The sequence below is a fragment of the Orycteropus afer genome, unplaced genomic scaffold (genome assembly GCF_000298275.1).
Source record: "Orycteropus afer afer isolate SDZICR_OR568_19922 unplaced genomic scaffold, OryAfe1.0 scaffold00064, whole genome shotgun sequence".
In the NCBI taxonomy this organism is placed as follows: Eukaryota; Metazoa; Chordata; class Mammalia; order Tubulidentata; family Orycteropodidae; genus Orycteropus; species Orycteropus afer.
Window position 1 is genome coordinate 12,032,620 of NW_006921651.1, and position 26,706 is coordinate 12,059,325.

Below are 26,706 nucleotides of genomic sequence, written 5' to 3' on the forward strand. Positions count from 1 at the left end.
CTATATCAAGGAAGAGCTCAATCCTCTAGGGCTCAAAGCTCGCGTGGGACGCCTCCGCACTAGTCGGTTTGCCGAGCTCCTACTGTCATCTAGCGGACAAAAGGGAAAAGGGCGCCTTCGCCAATTTGGCAGTTTACCAGACGACCGAGGCAGCGCCTCTTCTGGCCCTAAGAACAAAACAAGGATTAAGACAGACTTCGAGAGCTGTAAGAATCCTATTTTCTATTGGCTGAAGAGCTGTCAGCAATTACCATGAGCCAGTGACCCGATGCATCTGGATGACGTCAGACGCTATGCGACTCCTCCCACCCACGCTCTAGCAACGCGTCTGGCAACGGCCGAGGCTCACGTTGGACCCTCCCGGGTCCTATGTGCCCTATGTGCACTCCGCGGTTGGTGCTACTGCAGGCCTTCTTCCTGATGGTTCCCGAGAGCGTCCAGCCTCAGCCCTTTTCCTCCCCGTCAGGGGTAGTGTCCACACCTTCGCACCTGGGGCCTAGTACCCTGGGCGGGACCTTCCAGCCCCCATCCGAGAGCACTGAAACCCCCGGGTCTCTGCCTGGGATCTCCACTGTTGGCCCTACTGCTGTGATCCCTTCTGCGCCTGACAATAAGACAGTGGATCTCTTACCAGGTGAGGGGAAACTACTGACCTCTCGCATCTAAAATTCTGTGAACAATGTTAAATTGCCACTAAATGGGGAGTTGTGGAGCTGTCAGAAGAGGGGAAATTCGCACTTGGAAGAGTTTGGGGGTGGCCATCTCATTGGCTCTGCTTTATGTTTTACTTTCCTAGTCTTACCGATCTGTGTCTGTGACTTGACTCCTGGTACCTGTGATATAAATTGCTGCTGCGACAAGGACTGTTATCTTCTCCATCCGAGGACAGTTTTCTCTTTCTGCCTTCCTGGGAGCGTAAGGTGAGCTGCAGCGCTCAGGTCATTTCATCATTAAAGGAAATTGGAGTTCTGGAAAAGGTAACATTTGGAAGTAGTTTCGTTACAGCTTTCGTGCTCCACCCGCACCCTCGCCCCAACTTCCACTTCTAGAACCTTTGTGTTACTCCATGGCCCCCAAGGAGTCCTCGTTGGCATCTGCTTACATCCAGTGAGTACCTTTCCCCGGACCTAACCCTCTGCTTCCAGATGTATCTAACTCTGTTCTATTTCTTCACAGGTCCTCAAGCTGGATGTGTGTGGACCACTCTCTTATCTTCAGAAGTAATTCTCCATTTCCTACAAGAGTTTTCATGGATTCAAATAGAATTAGGCAATTCTGTGTCCGCGTGAACAACTGTGAGTAGAAATATGTTGATGCTAAATAATGTAGAAACATTATTGCCTATCATTTATTGAAAATTGCCTTTGTCTCTGGCCTGATTCTTTTCAATTTTTTTTTTTTTTTTTTTTAAGTTTTATTCCTGGCCTGCTTTCTGGGGAAAAAATATATTTTTGGCCTAATTTTTCCTTTTAAACTTTTATTCTTGTCCTTTGACTCTCTTTCATTCTACCTTTTCTCTCTCCCTCACTAGTGAATATTTGCAATTTCTTATTCTCTGTTGACTGTGGATCAGGAAGGTTACATTGAACATTAATTTCAATATTTTTATCATTTCTCTTAGCTCAGATAATCACAGATATACTGTATCCCCAGCTTGACTATAGTCACCATGGGGGTACTCACTGAATCCTCAGTGCCTGACACATAGACACCAAATTATACTTGAATGAATGTTTTTGACAAATGACTCTAAGATAGCCTTGTTTTTATTTCATGAGGCGAAAAGCGTGGGAGAAAGAACATTAAACTGGAATCTCTCGGCCCTGCTACTTATTCACCAGCTACACAGCTATGAGAAAATCCTTTAGCATTTCCAGTTTCATTTTTTCAACCATAAAATGAAAAATAATATCACTGGCCCTATATGGAAAAGTGCTTTGTGACTGTAGAATACAATAAAGAGGTGATTATTACTAGGTTTTAAAAATGGAATTAGAAATTAGTCAAGACTATAACATTTCTAAAGATAAGCTAAGAGATATTGGATGCTATGTTTAATGTCTCAAAAGCAAAACAGTCTCACACAAAATAGATTTAAATATGCTTTATACCCTCAAAGTAAACTCACCCAAATCAGGAAAGAAATTGCAAAATTACATCTGTTTCAGAAAACAGCCATTTATGGATTTGGGGAATTTGATCCTACAAGGGGTTTTCAGGAACCCTGTGAGCATTCAGGTTGTGAGAGGGTAAAGGGAACACAGTGAATGCTCTGTTTTAAAATAAGGCTTCTATTCCTGCCCAGACCTCCCATGGCCTTCTAGTTCTGGTCTTGTGATCATGCTTCAGGGCTATTTCAACAGCATCCAATGGTGCTTCCTGTTTTTAATCTTCCTGCATACTGCTTCTGGATCAGTGATTCTAGACTTTGTTTCATCCCACCACCACCTGAGAAATGGTCACCTACAATAGTAATAAAACCAAAAAAAACCAAACTCACTGCCATCAAGTCGACTCTGACTCATAGTGACTCCTCCTTGGGTTTCTGAGGCAGTATCACTATGGAAGTAGATTACCTGGTCTTCCGAGGAGTGGCTGGTAGGTTTGAACCACCAGCCTTCTGGTTAGCAGTCAAATGCCTTAGGCACTACACCACCAGAGCTCCCTCCAACAGTAATAGTGGATCATTAAACCAATGGGTTTTCCCCCAAATAAGGCTGGGGAATGGACTCACATTTAGTATAAAAAAGGCAAATGCTTCCCTTTGATTGTAATTATTTACCTACCTCCCTCACACATACAAACATATAACAGAGCCATGGAGAATCATTTTATTAAAGTAATCCCTCTGTAACATTACATTATATTTTATTATTGCATTAATCAGAAACTGCCATTGACACCCCTGACCTGTGGAATAACATCCGCTTTTAGCCTGCCAGTCAAGATGCTCATATTTGATCCAACTTTCTAGATTTTTTTTCCCCATTACTATTTTTTAAAAAATATTTATTTATTTATTTATTTATTTATTTATTTATTTTTGCATTGTTCCCTCCCCTCCACTCCCACACCTGGTAACCAACAAAGAAAGTTTCCTTCCATATAGAAACCTTTCCTTGACTTTTTACAGTAATGAACTAGTATGATATTTGTCCTTCTGTGATTGACTTATTTCACTCAGCATAATGGCCTCCAAGTTCATGCATGTTATGTGGTATTTTGCAGATTCTACATTATTATTTAGTATTGCATAGTATTCCATTGTGTGTATGTACCATAGTTTGGTTATCCGTTTTTCTGTTGATGGGCATGTAGGTTGTTTCCATCTTTTTGTTGTTGTAAATAGTGCTGCAGTGGACATGGGTGTGCATATATCTGTTCTTGTCATGGCTCTCACTTCTTTAGGGTATATGCCTAGTAATTCCCCATTACTCTTTATGTTGACCCTCTGCTTGTTGGTGGGTGTGAACCACCAGCCTTCTGGTTAGTAGTCAAATGCCTTAAGCACTATGCCACTCATGTCTTTCATTTTTCCCAAGTTTGCATTTACTTTTCTCCTTGACTGCAGTGTTCCTCTTTCTCTTTACATTTCAAAATCCCTACCTGGCGGCTTCTCTTGATCACCTCAGTTGGAAGTGAGCACATATTCCCCAGAGGTTTTAAGGCACTTACTATTTCGCTGCTTCCTTGGACTTTATAGGAGCTCTGCTGGCGTAGTGCCTAAGGCATTTGACTGCTAACCAGAAGGCTGGCGGTTCAAACCCACCAGCCACTCCTTGGAAGGCAGGTTGGGTAATCTACTTCTGTAGTGATATCACCTTGGAAACCTAAGGAGGGGTCGCTATGAGTCAGATCCGACTCGACAGCAGTGCGTGCGTTTTTTTGGACTTTATAGGTACCTTGGATTGTCGTATTGTCTTCCCAGATTAGTTGTAAGCACCTAGAAAGGGTGGGTCATATGTTAGACCATAGTGGGTAATATTTGCTGATAACAATCATCAGTTAAGGATGTTCATAGGGAAGGTCTGTACATCACGATAGAGGGTCAAAAACTCTTGGCCAGGAATCAGGAGCTCTGGGATTTTACTTCTGACTCTGCCCGCTGGCTTTGTGTCCTTTTGCCAATCACTTACCTCTTAAACCAAAAACAAACCAAACTCACTGCCATCAAGTCAATTCTAACTCATAGCAACCCCCATTGGGTTTTCAAGGCTGTAAATCTTTATAGAAGTAGATCACCGCATCTTCCTTGTGTGGAGCAGCTAGTGGGTTTGAACCACTGACCTTCTGGTTAGCAGCCAAATGCCTTATCCACTACACCACCAAAGCACCTGACACACCTCTTAGGATCAAGTTTTTTACTCTGAAAGAATGGGATTGGGCCAGAGGAGCTCAGCTGCTAACCAGAAGTCAGTAGTTCAAACCCACCCAGGCACTCCACAGGAGAAAGATGTGGCAATCTATGTCGATAAAGATTACAGCCTTAGAAACCTTATGGGGCAGTTCTACTCTGTCCTATAAAGTCAGTGTGACTCAGAATCACCTTGACAGCAATGGTATGGGTTGTCTAAATACCTTTGTGTTCTGTTAGGTATAATATGTATGATAGGAGCTCTGGTAGCATAGTGCCTAAGGTACTTGACTGCTAACCAGAAGGCTGGCGGTTCAAACCCACCAGCCACTCCTCAGAAGGAAGGTTGGGCAATCCTACTTCTGTAGTGATACTGCCTCAGAAACCCAAGGAGGGGTCGCTATGAGTCGGGGCCGACTCGACGGCACATAACAATAACAACAACAGTGGAAATTGAGGGAAAAGATGCTTATATAGTTCTTAGCATATACAATATTCCTGCTACCACTGCCACCAACAGTATCTCTGCACTGAAGTTGTTATCAGGTGCAGTCAAGTCGTCTCCAACTCATAGTGACTCTGTATGCAACAAAACAAAACACTGCCCGGTCCTATGCCAGCCTCACAATCTTTGCTATACCTGAGCCCATCATTGACAATGTTTCAGGGCTATTCATAAAGTTTTCCAGTAATATATCAGACAGTGTTTCACTACTATTCATAAGGTTTTCACTGGCCAATTCTTTGAGAAGTGGATGGCCCCTTCCTTCTTCCGAGTCTGCCTTAGTCTGGAAGCTCTGCTGAAACCTGTCCACCATGGGTGACCCAGCTAGTATTTGAAATACCAGCGGCATAGCCTCCAGCCTCATAGCAACATGCAAGCCACCAACGTACCACTGAAAAGTGACTGAAGAGTGAGGCAAAATGTTAACTTGCTCTTTTTTTTAAATCACTTTAATATTTTTTCCCTCTGATTCTTTTAAGCCATAAAAAATATATAGCCATATGAATATTTGCCATATCAGCCTGTCATCTTTCTTAGCTTAACTTCAGAATTGTGAGGTGGGAAGAATATTAACAAGGTCCTGGAAGCTTCAGAGTTTGAAGATTCCCAATCAGAGGGGGAAGGTGGTCCAGCAGCCATACCACCCGTCGCGGCAGTGCTTTTCAGGCTCTAATGCGCATGGAGGTCACTTGGAGATCTTGTCAACATGCGGATTCTGACTCAGCAGGTGTGGGAAGGGACCTGCGATTCTCCATTTCTGACAGGTTCCCAGGAGATGCTGTGGCTGGTTGTCTATGCACCCCACTCTGAGTAGCAAGGATCTAGATTATTATAGAGTGAGTAGTCTGAAAGACCCCAAAATTGAAAGCTGTGTTCATGTCATGCTCTATCAGAAAGCTGAAAAGTCCTATGAGTAAGACTTGGTGATCTCAGAGGATAAAGGTCAGGCTAATTTCATGTGAAATCCTGATTAGCTTGCAGTGACACATGGTTACGTTTTTACGATGTCCAAATGACTGTAATTATATGGAGAATGAGAAGAACTACTGTGGGGCATGAATCTGCTGTGTTCCTTTTGCAGGTTAGCAGAAAGCTTGGAGCGGTAAAGCAGAGTGGTCCCATTACTGGAGGCCCTCTGCAGGTGACAGTGCTAGAGCCTTTTTCATATATTTCTCTTCTGGTCCTGAAATTCCATAAGAAGATGACTGCAGGAGCTTATATAGATTTACCCATTGCCATAATAGGAATTACAGGACTGTTCAAGAAAATACCCTCTTTGGGGTGTCTGAAATCTTGAGTTTAAGAATTATAACATGAAAGGAATAAAACACAGAAAATCCATGTATTTGAGAGATTGAAACATTATTTCATAATGCTGTTATAACAAATGGGTATCTTTAAAGTACAGAAATTTATTTTCTCAGTTTTGGAGGCTAGAAATCCAAATCAGGCTATCAGTTCTAGGGGAAGGTCTCTCTTTGTCAATAGGTTAGGTTATGCCTTGGCATTCCTTGGCTTGTAGACAGTTCCTCACATGGTCTCTTCCCCCATATACATCTCCATGTCTGTTTTCCTATTTCAAGGACTCCTCTATGACCTCATTAACATAAAAAAAGAAAATTGTTATTTACAAACAGGGTCACATTTGTAAGTATGGGAGTTAGGATTTCAACATATGTTTTTGGGGGCACAATTCAGACCGTAGCAGTATGTTTAGAGGAAATAGGAGGATTTGGAAGAACAGATCAAATACTGTCTCCAACTTTGCCATGTTCCTATGGAAGCAGTACTATTTTGCTCTATCAGAAACTCATCTGGCATAGAGCAAATGAGAGCAGTATTGAGCCTCCTGTTTCCATCACAAGTTGCTAATATACTCATTGCTGGCCATTGGAGATTTGGAACTGACTGGTATTCATTGACTACATATTCTTATCTCAGATCTTAATACTAAAATAATTCAACTAACACATTACAAATACATGAGGAGGTGATGGAATTGTGTTTATATCTGGAGGTAGAGTAGTGACTGGGACTACTGGGTTGTGGTAATACATGTATACAAATTTGTTAAGTGTTACACCTAAGATTAGTGCCTTTTCAGACTCTATTATGTATATATTATGCTTCATTAAAAATATTTTTTAAAAATTAATTATATACTATTCCAGATTTTCAAATAAATGTTTTTCTTTTCTCTAAACTTTTTTTTCTTTTAAAAACATTTTAGCAAAATTACACTATTTCCAGAAGCTCCAAAAGGTTGATACAACCAACTTTCAGGCCCTGGCTGCAGAGTTTGGAGGCAAATCATTCATTACAACATTCCAAACCCAGTCGCCACCACCTTTTTACCGGGTAAGCCTGAAGAAGAAACCAGTTAACCAAGTATATTTGCAGTACCTCCCTGCAACTAAGTAAACCACCGTCAGCTCTTTTAGAGTGTGGTATTGTCTGTATTAACAGGCTGTTGAGTAAACCCTTGTTTCATCTTCTTCTTTTCTGGTGTGGTTCAGGCAAATCTCACTGCCAGTCATTTTCTTTTACTCTCTGTTCAGGCTGGGGACCCCATTCTGACTTACTTCCCCGAGTGGTCTGTAGTAAGCCTGCTGAGACAGCCTGCAGGAGTTGGAGCTGGGGGACTCTGTACTGAGAACAATCCTGCAGGTGAGTCCAAGGCAGAAGTGTCATGTTTTATGTTACTTTATGTTCAGTTTAAAATGGGCTTTCTCAATTACCACTCCCTTAATTTTTGTGTTCTAAGGTTTCCTGGAGAGTAAAACTACAACTTGCACTCGTTTCTTTAAGAACCTGACAAGTAGCTGTATCTTGGATCCAGCCCTCGATGCTGCCTCTTACTATAACTTCACAGTCTTAAAGGTGGATGTCTCCTTCTGTCTCCCTACTCTGTCCCCAATGTGGATTTGAAATCAACATCATAATTCCCACTGTTGGGTTATAGGAAGAGTACTGAAAACCCTATTGTCTGGAAGAAGATAAATTACAGATATAAAGCCAGGATAATAGATTTTCACCCTCCCAGCTAATGAGATTGGCTTGGGAAGGAGTTAAAGGTAACATCTCTCTTTCATTAAAACATACTGCTTTTTCTATTTTACTCAGTCCATCTAACCTCCCTTCCAGCTCCACTGCCTGGCATTCTAGTGTAAGGAAAACTCCGGTGGAAGAGAGGATGTGAATCATTCTAATATGCTGATTCCCTCCTGTCCTCCCTCAATCCAAAGCTTATTGGTAGTGATACGAAACCACAAGCTCCTGGTGATTTTAGGTAACATATATCCACACTCATGTTTTCTTATTCTAGGTTCCAACAGGTATGACTGATCTGCAGAATATGAAGGTATGGTGCTGTTTATCAAGAAAATGGAAAGAGAATATTTTTCTTCTTTGCATCTGAGGCAATTTCAGTATAGATTCTAATGGTGAAAGAAAATGTATGTATACTGTCAACCGCTTGGAGAGGGATCTATGTAGGAGATCCCGGATAGAGAGGGAGAACAATGCGGAGCAAAACTCAGAATCATTTGGAAAAAAAAAAAAAGAGGGGGGACCAGGTTTGCTGGTCTGATAGAGCCTGGTGGAACCCCTGAGACTGTGGCCCCTAGTTGCCCTTCAGGTCTGGCATTGAACCCACATCTGTGGCTTCCAACGAAACAAAAGACAGGCATAGGAGTTGAACATTTAGCTGAGGTAGATACATTCCTTGGAGAGAACAATCATGGGAGAAAGAAGGGCTGTTTATGCACTGGGAGACAGCTCAGGGGGCAGGAGTGCATGGAGGGAAGGACACGGAAGAGGTGACTGTCAGGAGGAAGTGGGAGGGGGAGCTGTTGCATTGTGGTGAATTGTGGTCAATGTCATGAGACAAAATGTATGTGAACTGCTGTATGGAAAGTGACTTTGCTCTGTAAGTTTTCACCCAAATCACAATGGGAAAAAAAAAAGTGTGTGTATAATGTATCCAACGTTTAAGTATAGATTTAGATCACTGTTTTCCCAAGTATGTTCTATACAACTAGTAGATGTCACATGAAACAGATTCCATGTTAAATAAGTTTGGAAAACACTGGATTAAATAAAGCTGAACACTTTATTTACAGTGGATTTATTGGAGTCCCTAGGTGGTGCAAGTAGTTAACACTCCTGGCTGCTAACCCAGAAAGATTGGAGGTTCAAGTATACCTAGAAGAACCTCACAAGCAAGCCCTGGTGATCTGCTTCCAAAAAGTTAGTCACTGAAAACCTATAGTGCACAGTTGTTCTCTGACTCACATGGGATCACCAGGAGTTGGAATCAACAAGACAGCCACTGATCTTGTAGTCTAATATGCTAGAAGGCTTTGTTAACATTGGGAAGTATGTTGTTGTTGTTATGTGCCGTCGAGTTGGCCCCAACTCATAGCGACCCCTCCTTGGGTTTCCGAGGTGGTATCACTACCGAAGTAGATTGCCCAACCTTCCTTCTGAAGAGTGGCTGGTAGGTTTGAACTGCCAGCCTTCTGGTTAGCAGTCAAGTGCCTTAAGTGCTATGCTACCAGAGCTCCTATAGGGAAGTATAGAATACAGTATTTCTAAAACTTACTTAACCATGGAATCCTTACTTTATATCTAATAAGATTAGTATCTGGAGCAATATTTTCGAGAAGTGCTGATCTACAATGACTTTTGAATTTAAGTTGTAGTCTGGCAATGGAAAGAGAGAATTGGAAAGGCCAAGAAGGAAAAAATACTCATTTCAGCATGATATGTAGGTGGAGGAGAAAATGCTGCTTTCGATTTTGGTTGATTTACATCTTCCTCTTGCTCTTCAGGTGCCTGTAACACTCCTCTCACAGGCTGGTTCTCCTCTGTTGGCTGGAAATACTTGTCAGAATGTTGTTTCCCAGGTACAGATGCTGATCTTGATATAGGACTCAACTCTGGATTGATGTATGTTGATCTACATTACCAGACCTGCCCTGTCTTTCATTAAGTACTTGATCAACCCCACATGATTTTTCATGTATTATCTGAAATTTAGTATGTCGAGAATTGAGTGTATCCACTTCCTCCCTAATTTTTTCCATTGCTACCATCCTCCGGTATTTCAGTCCCAGATGATTAAAATTATTTCTGACTTGTCTTCCTTTTCTCATGTGCAGTCTCTTACAGGTTCTTACTATATCAGTAAGAACAGTATCATCTGAAAAGACTAGCCTGCTCTGTTCCTCCATTCTGTCTCTTCTAATCCATACAGCCTAGAGAATTAAGTTATTTAAAGGATTTTAAAAATTGTGCTTCAGAAATTTAAGCTAACCTTTAATTACTTGTGATTCCTGTCTTCAGCTATCTGTACTCAACTTCAGACATTGCTACAGCCAAATAAACCATTCCATGCTCATCTCAACCTCTGCTTCTATTGGCCCTCTTCTACCCACAGTCAAAACTTATTTTTCTTCTCTTTCTTACCATTAACTCACCTCCTCCATGAACCCTTTCAAAGAACTTTAACCAGTCTTTTGTCTTATGTCCAGATGTAATATGAAGTGATCTTTGTCTTTTCAAGCTATTTGTGTTTGGCATGTTGCAGATGCCTTTTTTAGTCTCTTTCACTCAGTTATAAAAAAACTCCTTAAAAATAGAAAATCCTCCATTCTAAACACAATCAGTCCACTACATATTTTTTATTAATTGATTGGTTTTTTTTTTTTCATTTTAGGTGATGTATGAGATAGAGACCAATGGGACTTTGGGGATTCAGAGAGTCTTTGTCAGTTTTGGACAAACCAACCTGACTGTCAAGCCAGACGCTTCCTTACAGCAACACTTCATCATTCACTTCAGGGTTAGGGTACCTTCTCCCATAGAGGATTGGGGCAGTAAGGTGGGGGGCAGGATACTGTGTTAGAAGTAGTCCTCCTGCTTCTGAAACACATGCAAAATAGACTAATAATATGAAGGCCTATTCTAATCTGTCAACTCTCGCAACATTCAGTATTCCATTATTAAGCTATAAGTGATAAGGATTCAACAAAATTTATTCATTAACATTTTCTCTGATTTTCTACCCCCAAGCAAAGAGGACTTTAAATCAAAACTTTTTTAAATAGTAATTTTGAATCATAAACCAAGCCAGCATCCTACAGAAACTCTTTAACTAGATTTTCTCATAATTGTGTATATTCAGCATTTTATCCTTTTCTCATGTGACCTGAGTTTCCAATCTTGATCACTACCTTTGGCTTTCTTTCATTTCTCTCCTCCTTTTGAGCCCAACAGAGAACAATTTCTTCTCAACTCTGCCCTCTGGTGATCAAGCAAGTTCCTAAGTATCTCAGAGTTCATTTTTGAGACATCTGTATATATTTTAGAGCACATCTATAACTCAATTCCATTTAAATTCCTTTGCTTTCAGCCAGGTTAAATATACCCCTAATAGTAATTTTGGAGAAAACAGAGTTGAGGGACCCTTGGTAGATCCTTGGTAGAAATAGCATATAGTGAATTTCAATACTGAAATTACTCAGAATTTATTTCAGTGAGTTAAAAAATAAATAATTTCTAGAATAGAAATTTCTCCAAACTACTACACTGCTAAGGGAAGTCAGATCATTGAGTGCAGCTAAACTTGTTGCATTGCCTTAAAAAAGGTATTAAGCCAAGCAGTGGGAGGTGGGGAAGCATGTTTTTCTCAGTAATTGAGTTTTCTTTGCTCTTCCTGCAGGCTTTTGAACGAAGCACAGCCACTTCCCTTCTGAGTCCTAGAAGTGGGAATCCTGGCTACATTGTTGGGAAGCCACTCTTGGTTTTAACTGGTGATGTAAGTCACTCAGTATCCTTTTTTGGTCTGTTGTAGCATAATGAGAAAAGCTCCAGCTGCAGATCTTTTGGATTTTCCAATTTCTGAAGTTCCCCCACTTTTTAGGTATTAAGCGTTTTCTGCACCAAACTAATATATTATGTTCTGAAATGCTGATGCAACCACTGGCTTTAAAGCTTATGTTAAAATGGGTAAAAGTAAGTGTGGTGACATAGGACCCTGTATGTGGCATTTTGCCTCAGTTCTTTGGAAAAATGGCGTGAGAGCTTTTTCTCCTAAGCTTTGAAGAGTTACCTTTGCGCTAGTCTTCTACCCTATAGGGTCTACTACTTTTGCCAGATCGAATGGCATTTCTTGCGTAAGTTGTAAACAATTTGGTTTGATTCTTTTTGTCTGGTCCTGGGCTATAGCCTGCCCTGTGATTAATCCTTCCAGTGACTGGTCAATATGCTACACAAATGAAGTGAGCTGTAGCCTACTATGCAAATGAAATATCTGTGACCTACGGACAGGGCATTGGTCAGTTCATGACCCTGGTGGGAGTGCCATGCCTTGAAAATGACAAGGAATTGTGTATATAAGCAGCCAATCCACAGAGGTTTTAGAGACGGAAAAAACACAAGAAAAGAAGCAGAAGCAGAGGGAAAGGAGGCAAGGAACCTCCTGAAAGAGCTGTAACACAGTCAGGGCTATTACACTGAGACAGGCCTGGAAGAGGTCCAACAGCAGCGCTAAGAGGAGCCCACCCTGGGGAAGCTCAGAGGAGAGCTGTCTTCCGGGGGCCGAGAGAAGCTGAGAGTTGGCCTACACGCTTCCTGAGCAACACGCTTCCTGAGCCACAGTTGTAGTCCTTGATCCAGATCCCAAGTTGTACCCTGTTCCTTAATAAACCACTTAATGGTAAGTATAATACGTGAGTTCTGTGAGACATTGCAGCAAATTGCCAAACCCAAACAGGAGGGAAGAGTGCTGAGGGGAGGGCGAGTGGCCTGTATCAGAGATGGAGTGGAGAATGTGGAAATCTGGGATATATTTGACCTCTGCTTCATAGGAATTGGCTTTGGACTGAAGCTGACCATTATCAACTCTGAAGTTAGACAGGTTCTACTATTATTTCTACTATTACTAGTCTCATTTCACAGTAATGATTATGATTGGTATTTGTTTGTAAAGGAGATATTTATGTGTTTGTGCATGGTTAACCATTTTTGGAAAAACAGTGATTGTCTCCTGGTTTTTCAGTTCATAGGGGAAAACAAGGGAGCTCTGGTAGCATAGTGCCTAAGGCACTTTACTGCTAACCAGAAGACTGGCGGTTCAAACCCACCAGCCACTCCTCAGAAGGAAGATGGGGCAATCTACTTCCATAGTGATACCACCTCAGAAACCCAAGGAGGGTTCGCTATGAGTCAGGTCCGGCTCAATGGCACATAACAACAACAAGGGGAAAACAAAAATTTGTGACTTGAAGTTCAATATTATGATATTAATAAAATATAAATGGTGTTGAGAGAATAATGAGAACATAAATTTTCCAATCCTGCCTACTTTTTTTTGTTACGATTTCTTTGACTTTTCATCTCAGATGACCCTCTTGCAGAGTCAGGGTGATGGAACCTGCTCTGCTAAGAGACATAAAGTACAATTTGGAGTGAATGCAATATCTGGGTGCAAGCTCAGGTAATTGTTTGCTTCTGCATCATTTTCCACAATTTTGTCTCTCCTTGTAAAGAATGTGTTGATATATGGCAACTTTCACATTTTAAATGGCAGTTCAGAGAATGCTGGTTAGTAATATTCTCATAATCTGTGTCACTTTAATAGTATTTACGAAGTTTTCTGAAAACAGACCTTTAATATCTATTTAGGATTGTTTTCTCCAATATATGTCTAATATTACTTCTAATAATGTTTGTATTAATATACTAATATGATCGCATTACTATAGTGATGATGCTCAATTGGCTTTCTATAATACCAATCACTTGGGAGCTCTGGTAGCATAATGACTAAGACACTTGCCTGCTAACCAGACGGCTGGCAGTTCAAACCCACCAGCCACTCCTCGGAAGGAAGGTTGGGCAATCCTACTTCCGTAGTGATGCTGCCTCGGAAACCCAAGGAGGGGTCGCTATGAGTTGGGTTTGACTCGACGGCACATAACAACAACAACAACAATACCAATCACTAGTTGATGCACACGTCCCTGGTATTAGCGTTGAACTCCAGGTTCCATGGTGTTTAATTACAGCCTGAAGAAGGCAGACTGCAGCCACTTGCAGCAGGAGATTGATCAGGCTCTTCATGGAAGGCCCAGACCAGAGCATGTCGCCATCTTTGGTAATGCTGATCCAGCCCAGAGAGGACAGTGGACCAGGATCCTCAGTAGGAACTGCAATGTTTTGGTAAGGAGAGAAATACCCTTTCTGACCAAGATTCATTTTATCCCTTTTGTAAGTTATGAAAAGTAGCATTATTTGCACTGGCAGTATGGTTGCTATAGAAAGAAGAATATAAAAAATTATGCACATTTGAAATCATTATTTGAATCACGTTTCCAAAATTTGAAGGTAGAAAGTCTGGAGATTGTTCTGTGATTCAGAATCATCCCTGTATTTCAAACATTCTCGTATGTTCTTGAATATTTGGTCAGCACATACTTCTTTTCTTGTGTGAGGTTGAAATCATGCTCTTTCTATTGTTGTTGTTATAAAAATAATACATTTACAGGTTTAAAAATTCATACTATAGGATGGCATTGAATGAAAAGTGAAAACTTCACACAGTCCTAGTCCCAGAAGTAACTGCATTTAACTGTTTCTGTTTTTAGTTTATCACTGGCCCACTTTTGGTGTATGTCTTGACTCCTTCCTACGTAAAATAAGGAAATTGGCTCTCCTATATTCCCTGTTTCCTCTCTTACCTGTCCCCTACCTCCTAACTTCAGTCAGCCATTTTATTTTTATTTCTTTGAATTTAAGTTTTAAGTGAATGTTTGTTTTTCTGGATAAGTAATACATATACTTCGTTAACAATCCAGAAAGTACACATTAAAAATCTCCCTCCCAGGCATCGGTTCCCTTCCACAGAGGCAGATCAAAGCCACTAGTTTGTTTCCTTCCAGAAATATTGCATGCTTATACAAGAAAATACTCTCATCTTCTCTTTTGTTTTCACCCAAATGATAGAATATTATAAGCAGTGCTCTCTCTGTACCTTGCTTTTTTCACTTGAACTTAAAAGCTTGCTCCGTATCAGTACATAGTAATAATAATAAGCATCCTCATTCTTTTTTTCCTATTTGCATAGAATTCCATTATCGATATTGTAGTTGTTAGTTGCTGCTGCGTGGGTTCCAACTCATGGTGACGTGATGTATAATAACAGAAAACGGTGCCCCTTCCTACAGCATCTTAATGATCACTGGTATGTTTGGATCCATCCCATTGAGGTCTCCCTGGTCTTCATCAGCCCTGTACTCAAACTTTGTGTCCTTTTCTCGAAACTGGTCTTTCCTTATGATGTGTCCAAAGTAAGCAAGTCACAGTCTTGCCGTCTTCACTCCTAAGGAATATCCTGGTTGTTATTCTTCTAAGAATGATTTGTTCGTTCTCTTGGCAGCACCATAATTTATTTAACCAGTTTTATACATAGACTTTGAGGTTGTTTTCCTATTAAAATGAGACATTTTATAACCTTGTTCAGGTACCATTTCATACATGTAACAATAAACTGATAAGGTCAATTTATAGACGTGGAATGGTTGGATCAAAGGGTACATGCACCTAAAATTTTAATAAATATTCCCAATTTATCCGCATACATATTGTCTCAATTTACAATCCCACCATTCATCTATGAGACAGCTTATTACCCCACATCCAAACCAACACTGTGTTAATCAAACTTTTCACCTTTGCCCATCTGACAGGTGAAAAGCAGCTTTAGTTTGTTTTCTCTTACTATGAATAAGGGAGCTCTGGTGGCATGGTGCCTAAAGCATTTGACTAACCAGAAGGCTGGTGGTTCAAACTTACCAGCCACTCCTCAGAAGGAAGACTGGGTAATCTACTTCCGTAGAGATACCACCTTGGAAATCCAAGGAGGGGTCACTATGAGTCTAATCAACTTGAATGCAGTGAGGTGTTTTTTTTTTTTTTTTTAAATAAGTAAGGTTGAGCATCTTGACATAGGGTTTAGCAGTCTGTGTTTTCTTTTCTGTCATCCCTATAATTACATCCTTTGCTCATTTTTATTAAATTGTCTTATGACTTATAGAAATTCTTTACATATCTGAGAAATTACTGAGAAATTAGCTCTTTTTTGTGGTGTAAGTTGCAGACTTTTTTCCCAGTTTGTCATTTATCTTTTGACTGCTTGTGGTCTTTTTGGCATGAAGAAATTGGTTTTTATGTTATAAAATGTAACAGTATTTTTCTCTCTAGGTTTTGGCTCTGCCTTTGAAAGTCTATTTCCTTTAGAGATTATTTTTTAAGTGACCCTCTTCCTTTATTCAGCACTAATAATTGGGGATTTTAAGAGGATTTGGAGGGATAGGTATGTACTCAATACAGCACCTGGGCAACTAATGTCCAATTGAGTTGTTTTAAAACCACAGCCTAAGGCATTTGACTGCTAACCATAAGGTTGATGGTTCAAACCCACCAGGCTTTCTGCAGAAGGAAGACAGGGCAATCTGCTTCTGTAAGAATTTACTGCCTTAGAAACCCAATGGGGTTGCTATGTTGCTGAGTCGTAATCGACTCAATGGCAGTGATTTTGGAAGAGAAGGTGGTTTGGGGTGATGCACAGGAAGAGAATGGTGATAAGCCTTGAGATTGTAAAATCTGACATTCTTAAATCTGCTGTATATGTTATTTTAAATCACATTTCTGAAAAATCTTTCATGATATGGAAAAATGTTCATACTGTAGAATAAATGAAAAAAATGTTCTAAAACATTTGGAATAAGCACATAAAAAGATACTCAGTATCATTAGTCATTAGAGAAATGAAAACTACATCGAGATACCACTTCACACTCACTAGGACTTAACTAAAAAGATGGACAATAACAAGTGTTGGCAAGAATGTAGAGGAAAAAGAACTCTCATACATTGCTGGTGGGGAAATAAAATGGTGCAGTCACTTTGGATAGCAGTTTAGCAGTTCTTCAAAAAGTAAACATAATTAATATATGACTCAGCAATTCCACGCTTAGGCATATACCCAAGAGAAATTAAAACATATGCACACAAAAATTTGTATACAGAAACGTTCCTATCCACATTACTCAGAATAAGCAAAAAGTGGACACAACCCAAATGTCCACCAACTGATGAATGGATAATCAAAATATGGTATATCTATACTGGGATATTATCCAGCCATAAAAAGGAATAAAGTACTGTTACATTCTACAGTATGGATGAACCTTAAAAAGAATGCCAAAGGACAGAAGCCATATACAAAGGATTCCATGTTGTGTGATTACATTTATATGAAATGTTCAGAATAGGCAAATCCACAGAGATAGAAAGTAGATTAGTGGCTGCCAGGGGCTGAAGTAGCCTTGGGGGCACAGCTTTAAGCACTTGGCTGCTAACCATATGGTCGGTGGTTTAAAAGCACCCAGTGACTTCGTGGGACAAAGGCCTCATGATCTAAGTCCATAAAGTTTACAGCCTAGGAAATGCTACCCACATGCAACTTTACTCCATCACACGGGTGGCTGAGTCAAAATCACTTGACAGCACCCAACAACAAGGGGCCAGAGGAGGTGGGGGAGGTGGTATGGCTGCTAATGGTTTGTTTGGGGGATGATGAAAATGTTCAGGAATTAGATAGTGATGCTGGCTGCAAAACCATTTTGTGATATGTGAATTATGTCTCAATTAAAAAAAAAAAATTAGGACATGGTAGAATTTCAATTCAATATGTGTGTATAAAATCATATATATGTACCAAACTTAATGGTGCTTATCTCTTGGTGTTATGACTGTAGGTAGTGTTTTGTTTTCTTTTGTCTTTTTCATATTTTCTGCAAATGAACATACTTTTCTTTGAAATCTCTTTTTCTTTCTGTCAGGTTAATCCTGCTGCCTTTGCCTTGAACTGTTTGCTCTGGCCTTTCTACCTCCAGATTTTTTAATCTATAATCGGTCATAAATGCTGTTACTAAAGCCATGTTTTTCATGACAGCGTTCATCTCCCCATCTGTGACCTTCTCACACTCCATAAGCTGCAGCAACCCTCTTGCAGTTTCAGTATCATCTAAACATTTTACCTAATTTTTCTCAGTTCCTCTAATTTACCTGCTTCTTTCTCAACTTAGGTAGAACTTTTCCACTGCTCCCGTATGTTATATTTTCTAACTCTTGTTCTCTAAGGTTTGTTACCCTCCTCTATCTTTGTCATTCTTTCTCCCTAAATTCCTGATTAACTTCCAGAAGCTTCTCCATGTTAAATGAATTTAAGTGAAAAATTTCCTCAACTCCAGAAATATTTCAAACATACTCTTTATATGCCTGACTTACAAATTTATACTTTAACCCCTGAGTTCGCTACTGATTTTCCAGTTTCCCAAGTTCACTTGTCTACTAGAATTTCTACTGTAGTATCCCATCCTCGAGGAGCTCTGGTGGCACAGTGCTTAAGGCATTTTACTGCTAACCAGCAGGTTGGTGGTTCAAAGCCACTAGCCACTCAGTGGAAGGAAGATGAGGCAATCTACTTCCATAACGATTTACCACCTTAGAAACTCAACGGAGGCTGCTATAAGTCGGAATCAGCTCAGTGGCATTGGGTTTGTTTCTTTTTGTTTTGTTCTGTTATCCCATCATCATTATGAAATTATCATGTCTAAAATAAACCCACTGTCTCCATATTAGTCCTTTCCGTAGATTTTCTTATTTCTGCTAAAAGTACCAGTCTTTTCAGTCATGTAAGTTTTGGCCTTTGGCATCATCTTTGGCTCCTTTTTTCTTCCTTAGGCTGTATGTACAAAACTTTCCCTCCCTATGGAGTTCTCTATTCCTAGTCTATATATGTTCTTGCCTGTTCCGAACCTTACTATAAAAAGTATGAAGCTAGAAAAGCACTAGGCATATTTGAGGATTCTTTGTATCTGCTAAGCTATGGTAACTTCTGGATTGATATCCTCACCTCCACTGTCTTCCCCATCAATCCTTCCTACATCTTGCGATTAATCATCCTGAAGTCTTGCTTCAAGTATACCATGTTTCTCATCTAGAAACCATCATGACTTCCTAGTGTCTTCAGAGAGACCACTTGGTTGGACTTCAGATCCTAACCCTAAAGTGTATTCTTTCTTAACCTTTCATGCTTCTGTGTCCAAATCCTTTATGTTAACCAAAAAGTCTGCTCAAGGTCAATGTCTGCATATGCCTGGCACATAGCAGGTACTAGGGCACTATTGTTTAATCAGTGAATGTCCTTCCATAGCATCACATCCTTCTGTACACCTTTTTAAATGCCATTCCTCTATCTAAATTTCTCTTTAATTTCCTTCTCCAGTCACATGTTACTCATCTTGGTTCCATGAATGGTTCTCCAACCAGCAACTGCCATTTCTTCTCCTGGTTTCCATAACACTGACTATGTACCACTCACTGATAGCTTCTTATAAATCATTTTGGAATGATTTATTTGGAGCCTAAGGAAGAAAAAAGGAGCCAAAGATGATGCCAAAGGCCAAAACTTACATGACTGAAAAGACTGGTACTTTTAGCAGAAATAAGAAAATCTAGGGAATGATTTCCAATTATATATATATATATATATATATATATATATATATAAAAGATACACAGCTTTTATTTTTTTATTTTAAAACTTTATTATGATTTGGGTGAAATTTTACAAAGAGTTATTTTATATTCAACAGTTTACATACACATGTTGTTTTCTGATACTTGTTACATTCCCCTCAATGTAACATCTCATCTCCCACTTCCTCCCTGTGCTTACCCTTTCCATGTCTCCTTCTTGCCTGTGTGTTCCTGCCTCCCTACATCACTCCCGGTGCAAATGGTGCCCTTCTAATTGTCTGTGGTTGATTTTATTCTAAAGAGTGCATCTACAAAGAAGAATGAAGAAAACCAAAAATTCATGGATATAATCAGTCCTAGTGACTGGGAGGTATGCCGATCTGCAGCCTATACAACTATGAGACCAGAAGAACTAGATGGTGCCCAGCTACCAATGTCAACCACTTGGAAGGGGATCTATGTAGGAGATCTTGGATAGAGAGGGAGAACAATGTGGACAAAATTCAAAATCATCTGGAGAAAAAAAAAAGGGCGGGAGGACCAGGTTTGCTGGTCCAATAGAGCCTGGTGGAACCACTAAGACTATGGCCCCTAGCTGCCCATCAGGTCTGGAATTGAACCCACACCTGTGGTTTCCAGCCAAACAAAAGACAGGCATATGAGTTAAACACTCCTTGGAGAGAACAATCATGGGAGAAAGAAGGGCTGCTTATGCACCAGGAGACAGCTCAGGGGGCAGGAGTGCATGGAGGTATAGACACAGGGAAGAGGTAATTATCAGGAGGAAGTGGGAGGGGAGCTGTTGCACTGTGGAAAACGGTGGTCAATGTCATGAGAGAAAGTGTATGTGAATTGCTGTATGGAAAGTGAATTTGCTCTGTAAATCTTCACCCAAATCACAATAAAGAGAGAGAGAGAGAGAGAGAGAAGTAAAAAAAAAAAAAAGAGTGTATCTACTTGGTGCAGGTGTTCAGCTCATAGGCCTGTCTATCGTTTGGCTGAGAGTTAAGCCACAGGAAAGAGATCAATTAACAGGCCCACAGGGTGACTCAGGGCCATTAGTCTCAAAAGTTTCATCAGTCTCTATCACACCAATAAGCCTGGTCTTTTTATTTTTTTATTTTAAGAGTTTGTTTTACATTCAACATTACAGTACATTTAGTTTCACTCCCATTTACCATGTCCAACCCTAACCCAGTCTTCTCCCCTCCCTGCCCAGTAACCCTGCTCCTGTGCCCCTCATAGTTACGCACTTCTGTTTATCCTGCCGTTTCCTTCGTGTGAATGTTGCCCCTCTGGTGCCCCATGGTCAATTGCTCCAAGGGATGCATTTCCATAAAGTATGTGGGTGCATCACCCTGGGTTGAGTGGTCTGCATGTACATCTTTTTTACTATTGGGCTGAGAGCCAGCCCCTGGGAGTAAGCTTTATTCCAGGTCCAGAATGTATCCCAGGACCATAGTATTGTGAGCCTGGTCTTTTTTATGATTTTGAGTTTTGGTCCATATTCTTTTCCACTCTCTACAGGATCTCCAATTTTGATCCCTTCCCAAGTGGTTGGCATTGGTAGCCAGGCACCATGTAGTTCTTCTGATCTCTAGGTTATATAGTTGAGGTTCTCATGGTCCATTAGTCATCTAGACTGTTTCCATGCATCTTTGATTTTCTTCATGATGATTTCCATTTCTGATATTAATTTTTTGTGATCAAGCATAATAATAGGATCTATAGCTGTTAACTTCTGTGTTCTTTCTCTAAATATGTTTCTCCATTATTTTATAATGCTTAAGAAATGATGACTACTTGGTACTTGCTGACTGACTATGGCAACCATCAGGCAATTCAAGCAGATGCTTCTTTACCCTTGTACAGGCTATGAATTGTACATCCTGCTGTTTCATACCAGTTTCCCTGGAGATCCAGGTATTGTGGGCATATATAGGCCTCCAGTCCAACCCACAAGCTCATGTGCCAGGAGCCCGATTCCTGTACCAATGCCAGTCTGTGCAGGTAAGTCATGGCTCATAGTGGACCATGGAGCTTTCCAAGGCCTTGATCATCTTATAAGCTATTTGATACCCAGATAATTTTTAACTTCTGAGAGTCAGTTTATACTATATCAACCAATGCTTGTTTAGAGTGAAGCTAACACAATGCACTTTCAAGTCTGTCCTCCCTGCCTGGATGCTAAATTTAGCATGTTGTCATGATAAACAGAATCTAAACCTTTTTTAACGCCCAGGGTTTTGTTGTTTTTAAATCTCCTAATCCCAGACTAAGAGCTCTGGTAGCATAGTGCCTAAGGAACTTGACCGATAACCAGAAGGCTGATGGTTCAAACCCACCAGCCACTCCTCAGAAGGAAGGGTGGGCAATCTACTTCCGTAATGATACTGCCTCGGAAACCCAAGGAAGGGACGCTATGAGTCGGGTCCAACTCAATGGCAAATAACAACAACAACCCCACACTACCAGACTATAGTACAGGCTAACTTTGGGGGGAGTTCCTCTCGTTTCTTTCTTGTGTTATATTCACTGGACACTTTCTACTAATCTTTCTTGTAGGTTTGTCTCTTATTTTGATGGTGCTCAGCTTCTAGTAACCTCTTGAAAGAAAAGTGCATGGAAAGTACATTTTGTTCTGAAGTACAGAGGGTTGCTGTAAGTCTGAACTGACTCAATGGCACCTAACAACAACCTAACACCCCACCTATCACCCTCCAATTTATATCAAAATACTACATTAAATCAATATTCAGTGTTTCATTATTAGGATTAGATAATTACTCATGCTGATTTAAGAACAGGTAGTCCCCGACATATGATGGGGGGTGCTTTTCCAACAACTCCATTGTATGTTGGTTCTAACGTAAGTCAAATACTTCTCTTTTTCTTTTCTAGTTTTCATTATTAGTGATTTTTATTATCTGTATCTTTATAAATCCAATCTTTGTTTTTGGTGGGTAGAAACATTACATATAAACTTATAAACATATTTTGACACATACATATGCATATATTACTACGATAAGATGTACCAAAAATAAAGATAGTCATAAGTGTTGTTCCTTATAACTTGAGTATGTCATGATTTGGGGACTACCTTTAATTTCCTTTTTTGTAAACCTTTTATGTTTTCTGAAATTATTAATTACATCATATTTATTTCCTTTAGCTTTCTTCGAGCTTATGGCTAAGACTTTTCCCATCCTCCAACAGTTCTGTAAAATTTCTCTCAGTGTAGTTTTCCAAGTCAATGTTGCCATACAGTTTATCATTTCTACTATTTCCTAGGTATTTTCTTTATGGAGACTTCCATTTTCTGATGTAATAGAGCCTGGTTGCTGCCCACCTATTGTCATGGAGTTTTCTTTGCTGTCATCTTGGGAATTCCTCTTGCTTCTTTCCTGTAGTATATTCACTGGACACTACTAGTAACCTTTCTTTTTGGTTTATCTCTTGTTTTGATGGAACCTCTAGTAACCACCTGAAAAAAGGAAGTGTGTAGAAAGTATATTTTTTTCTTTTTTAGCTCACATATCTAATGATAATGTTTTTCAATCATCATCATGATGATGATGCTTGATTTTGATTAAGTATAAAATTCTAGGTTGAAAATTGTTTTCACTCACAATTTTGAAGACATTCTTCTATATTATCTTCTAGTTTCTAGTACTGTTGTTCAGAAGCCATCTTAAGATGTTCTTTTTATTCCTAGTGGTGTGAAGTTTCCATAATATTGTGCCTTGGGTGGTTCTTTTCTTCATTCTTTATAACAGATAATTAGTGGGTATGGTTTTTTTTTTTTTCTTTTTTTACTCTGAAAACTCAATTATGACAAATTTCTATTATTATTATTACCTGTTTGATTATTTCCTCCTCACTATATTCTTTGTTCTCCCTTTTGTAACAACTATTAATCTGTTACAGGAGCACTACTAGACTGATCTCATTTTTTTCCATCTCCTGTTGACCATCTCTTTATCTTTTTGTTCTTTCTAGAAGAGTTTCTCAGCCTTGTTGTCTAACCCTTTACTGAATTTATTTTGACTGTCACATTGTTAATATCTGAGAGCACTTTTATTCTCTGAATATTTCTTTTCATAATACCCTTTTCCTATAAATGTTTGAAGATACTAACATTTCATCACCTGTCACTCTTTTTTCCTGAGTTTCTTTATTCTCTTCATTTGGTTCAGTTTCTCTCTTTAATATAAGATACTTTCCTAACATGTCTGACAATCTCTGTCTATCCAAATTTAAGATTAAACTAATAAGCTGGTTGAAAGCTTTGTGATCATGGGTAAGACTTATTGATCAGTGGTGTGGTAGTTAAATTTGTATGTCAACTTGGCTGGGCCTGGTTGAATGGCTGGGCAGCTGGTGGTAGTTATTCCCCATGATGAGACTGGTAATTGACTCCTTGGTGGGATCTACTACAAGGAGCTGAGTAGCTGCCTTTGGGATGTGGTCTGCTTCTTGTATATAAGGAGAAGCCTTGGGGATAGTCTCTAGCTTATGGCACGCTTGGACTGTGCATGTAGCTGTGTCTTTGTTCAGCAGCCTGCCATGCTCTGCCAACTTTGGGACTTACAATGGCCTTGAATTAATGACCTGCCATATGGTTTGGTAACATCAGGACTGTGCCTTTTTTACTTGTCAACCTTGGGCTTGGCAGCCTCAGCAGCTAGCAGCTGTCTGAGTGAAAAAAAGCCTCTAGCTTCAGTGGGTAGGGAGCTGAAGACAGAGCTGAGGCCCAAGGCTGAGGAGCTTTTAGCCAACCCCTAGAGCTTGGCACTTTGAACTTGGACTTAAAGCCTCCCAATTGTTAAGAATAAACTCCTGTTTGTTTAAGCCATCCCATTTGTGGTATTCTTGTCAGAGAGGCACTAGTAACCAGAACAGGTGGTCTTCACTATTAGGCACTTGGGTACAATGGGACAGCCAAATGTCAGTATCTCTGGGATTTTTTGCTGGAACTATTAATTTTCTCTAGTGAGGGATCCTCCAAACTCCAGCATGAAGGATATGGGTATAAGACCATCTGCCAACATTTGGAACTAGATGAGGGGAGGGATTTCATTATACAGATTAGTCCACCTCTTTTTAGCTCACACTGGACTCTGCCCTTTGCTATGCCTTATGTTCTTAAATCCAGAATTTCTCGGGTTAAATTATTCGGTCTTTGTTGAGGTGAGGGAAGGGTAGTTGCTTGGCTGTATTGGGTGGGGGTGGGTATCATGCAGTACCAATTTTCTGCCCCTACCTCATCCATGCCTCCCTATTAGCTCCAACTGCTAAGTCTTTCCAGGGTTCAGAAGTGCTGCTCTGCTTGCTTCTAGTCTCTGAAGGCTTTTAGGGTAGATCTCCTTTCCTTCTGCAAAACCATGCCTCCATTTGCTTTCTGATTTCTCGTATTCTGAGGTCTGTTAGTGAAGACGGAGTTTTTATATCTGTTTCTTGTTGGATTAGTGATTGGTGAGACACACTGGGAAAAGAGCTGAGGTCTAGTAGTAGCTCTTACTGAGCTTGTATCCTGGGTGACTCTGAAGGAACAGCTCTGTTCAAAGAATGTTTCTCATTAGGAGTTTCCCAAGCACTAAAACACCAGCACAGACTTAAAAATATACATACTTGAGCAGACATGTGCCCAAAGATTGCCTTCTTAGACTCCTGGCTACCTTAGAGATCAGTTCTAGATATGGCTGACATCAAGGCTCCAGAAATTTCCTGATTTTGGACATTTGAGGGGCTAACGACACACGTCTTTTCCCCACCTGAGTTTGAACAATTAAAAGACTCAGGCAGAGGTAAAAATGTCATTTTTGTTATTTACAAATGATAGGTTGAAGGTTGTAACTTAGGTGTGCAGCAGCGGGGGATGCAATACTCTACTCTTCCATCATGAGGCTACTACCCTTATTCCAACCACAGCTTCTTTGAACATCGTCTTGGGACTGCTGATGGGCAATTTAGAATCTGCCTTCCCTGCAGAGGCTCTGAATTTAATCAGAATAGCACATTAATTAAACCAACTCCTGGGTAACACTGAACCCAAAGCTAAAAATCCACCCCCTATTTTATTTCCAATCTCAAAGTATGACTAGCCACCACGACCAGTATAGCTCATTAGGTGTTTTACGATGAAATTAACTGAAATATTAACCTGCTGCAATAACATGAACTTGGTAGTGTAGTGCCTAAGGCACTTGACTGCTAACCAGAAGGCTGGCGGTTCAAACCCACCAGCCACTCCTCAGAAGGAAGGTTGGGCAATCTACTTCTATGGTGATACTGCCTCAGAAACCCAAGGAGGGGTCGCTGAGTCAGAGACGACTCAACAGCACATAATAACAACAATAATAAATATTTGCTCCAAAAATTGAATTAAGTACTCTCCCCATTATGAAGTTCCTTGGGGGAAAAATATTAAGTCCTAAGAGTAAATCCTCTTCTAATTTAAAGTCTAAAGGACTCAAAGTCCAAAATATTTAGGTAAGGTACAAAATCAAATAGTTTTGCCTTTTAAGTCAAAGTCCAAATAAAGTCCAGAAGTCTTCAGTGATAAACTTCTTCCCATTTTCCTGGTAAGTTTCATATTTCCGTCTGCAATTTAAAAAGGAGTAGAATTGCCACTACTACTTGCACTTGTGCTGAAATATACGCTATTTCAGAGCCTGGAGCCTTCTAGGATTGATAACATAGAACTGCTAAGTGCATAACAGCAGCAGTTTTGCCATCTGGCATCTCTGATACCAGGCAGCTCTCCACTTGGAAAACATTAGAGTCAGTCTGTTCTCAGTTCTCCTAGACTCTTGCTAAGAAATTCCTTTCCCTGTGTATCATCACATAGATCTATATAGGACCAATTTAAGAAAATGGTACATCTTGAAATTTGTTTTGGTTTTTCTTCAGAGAAATAATACTAATGAGAGTCAGGGTGGAGGCCTATACGAATGGGTAAAAAACACTTACCTGTCATTGACTTTTTTCCCTGCAGGATTCCCAACTGCTAACAGAAGTATCTTTGACAACTCTTGTGACCTTTGTGGACATTACCCAGAAGCCAGAACCTCCAAGGGGCCAGCCCAGAATAGACTGGAAATTGCCATATGACTTCTTTTTTCCCTTCAAAGTGGTATTCAGCAGAGGAGTAGGCTCTCAAAAAGGCTCAGTCTTTCCCATTCTTACACTGTGTCTCTTACTACTTGAGGTTCTCAACCTAGACACTAACTAA

At 40.1% G+C, this 26,706-nt stretch overlaps 1 protein-coding gene across 1 annotated transcript; it reads left to right on the forward strand.

The window, feature by feature from the left end:
• The first annotated feature begins 331 nt into the window (after positions 1-331).
• TCTN3 (tectonic family member 3) lies at positions 332-26,706 on the forward strand. The gene is made up of 14 exons (XM_042780824.1): positions 332-634; positions 797-920; positions 1,177-1,295; positions 7,090-7,217; positions 7,418-7,526; positions 7,624-7,739; positions 8,185-8,220; positions 9,692-9,766; positions 10,579-10,704; positions 11,584-11,691; positions 13,265-13,359; positions 13,931-14,084; positions 21,342-21,479; positions 26,470-26,706. The coding sequence occupies exons 1-14, from the start codon at positions 370-372 to the stop codon at positions 26,704-26,706; spliced, it is 1,830 nt and encodes a 609-aa protein (XP_042636758.1). The 5' UTR covers positions 332-369.

Excerpts from the sequence above, each read along its gene's own strand:
- TCTN3 (XM_042780824.1), top strand. The coding sequence starts at position 370 with ATGTGCCCTATGTGCACTCCGCGGTTGGTGCTACTGCAGGCCTTCTTC. Across the intron at positions 14,085-21,341 it reads GTAGGAACTGCAATGTTTTG|GCTATGAATTGTACATCCTG; the intron begins GTAAGGAGAGAA and ends ACCCTTGTACAG. Across the intron at positions 21,480-26,469 it reads ACCAATGCCAGTCTGTGCAG|GATTCCCAACTGCTAACAGA; the intron begins GTAAGTCATGGC and ends TTTTCCCTGCAG.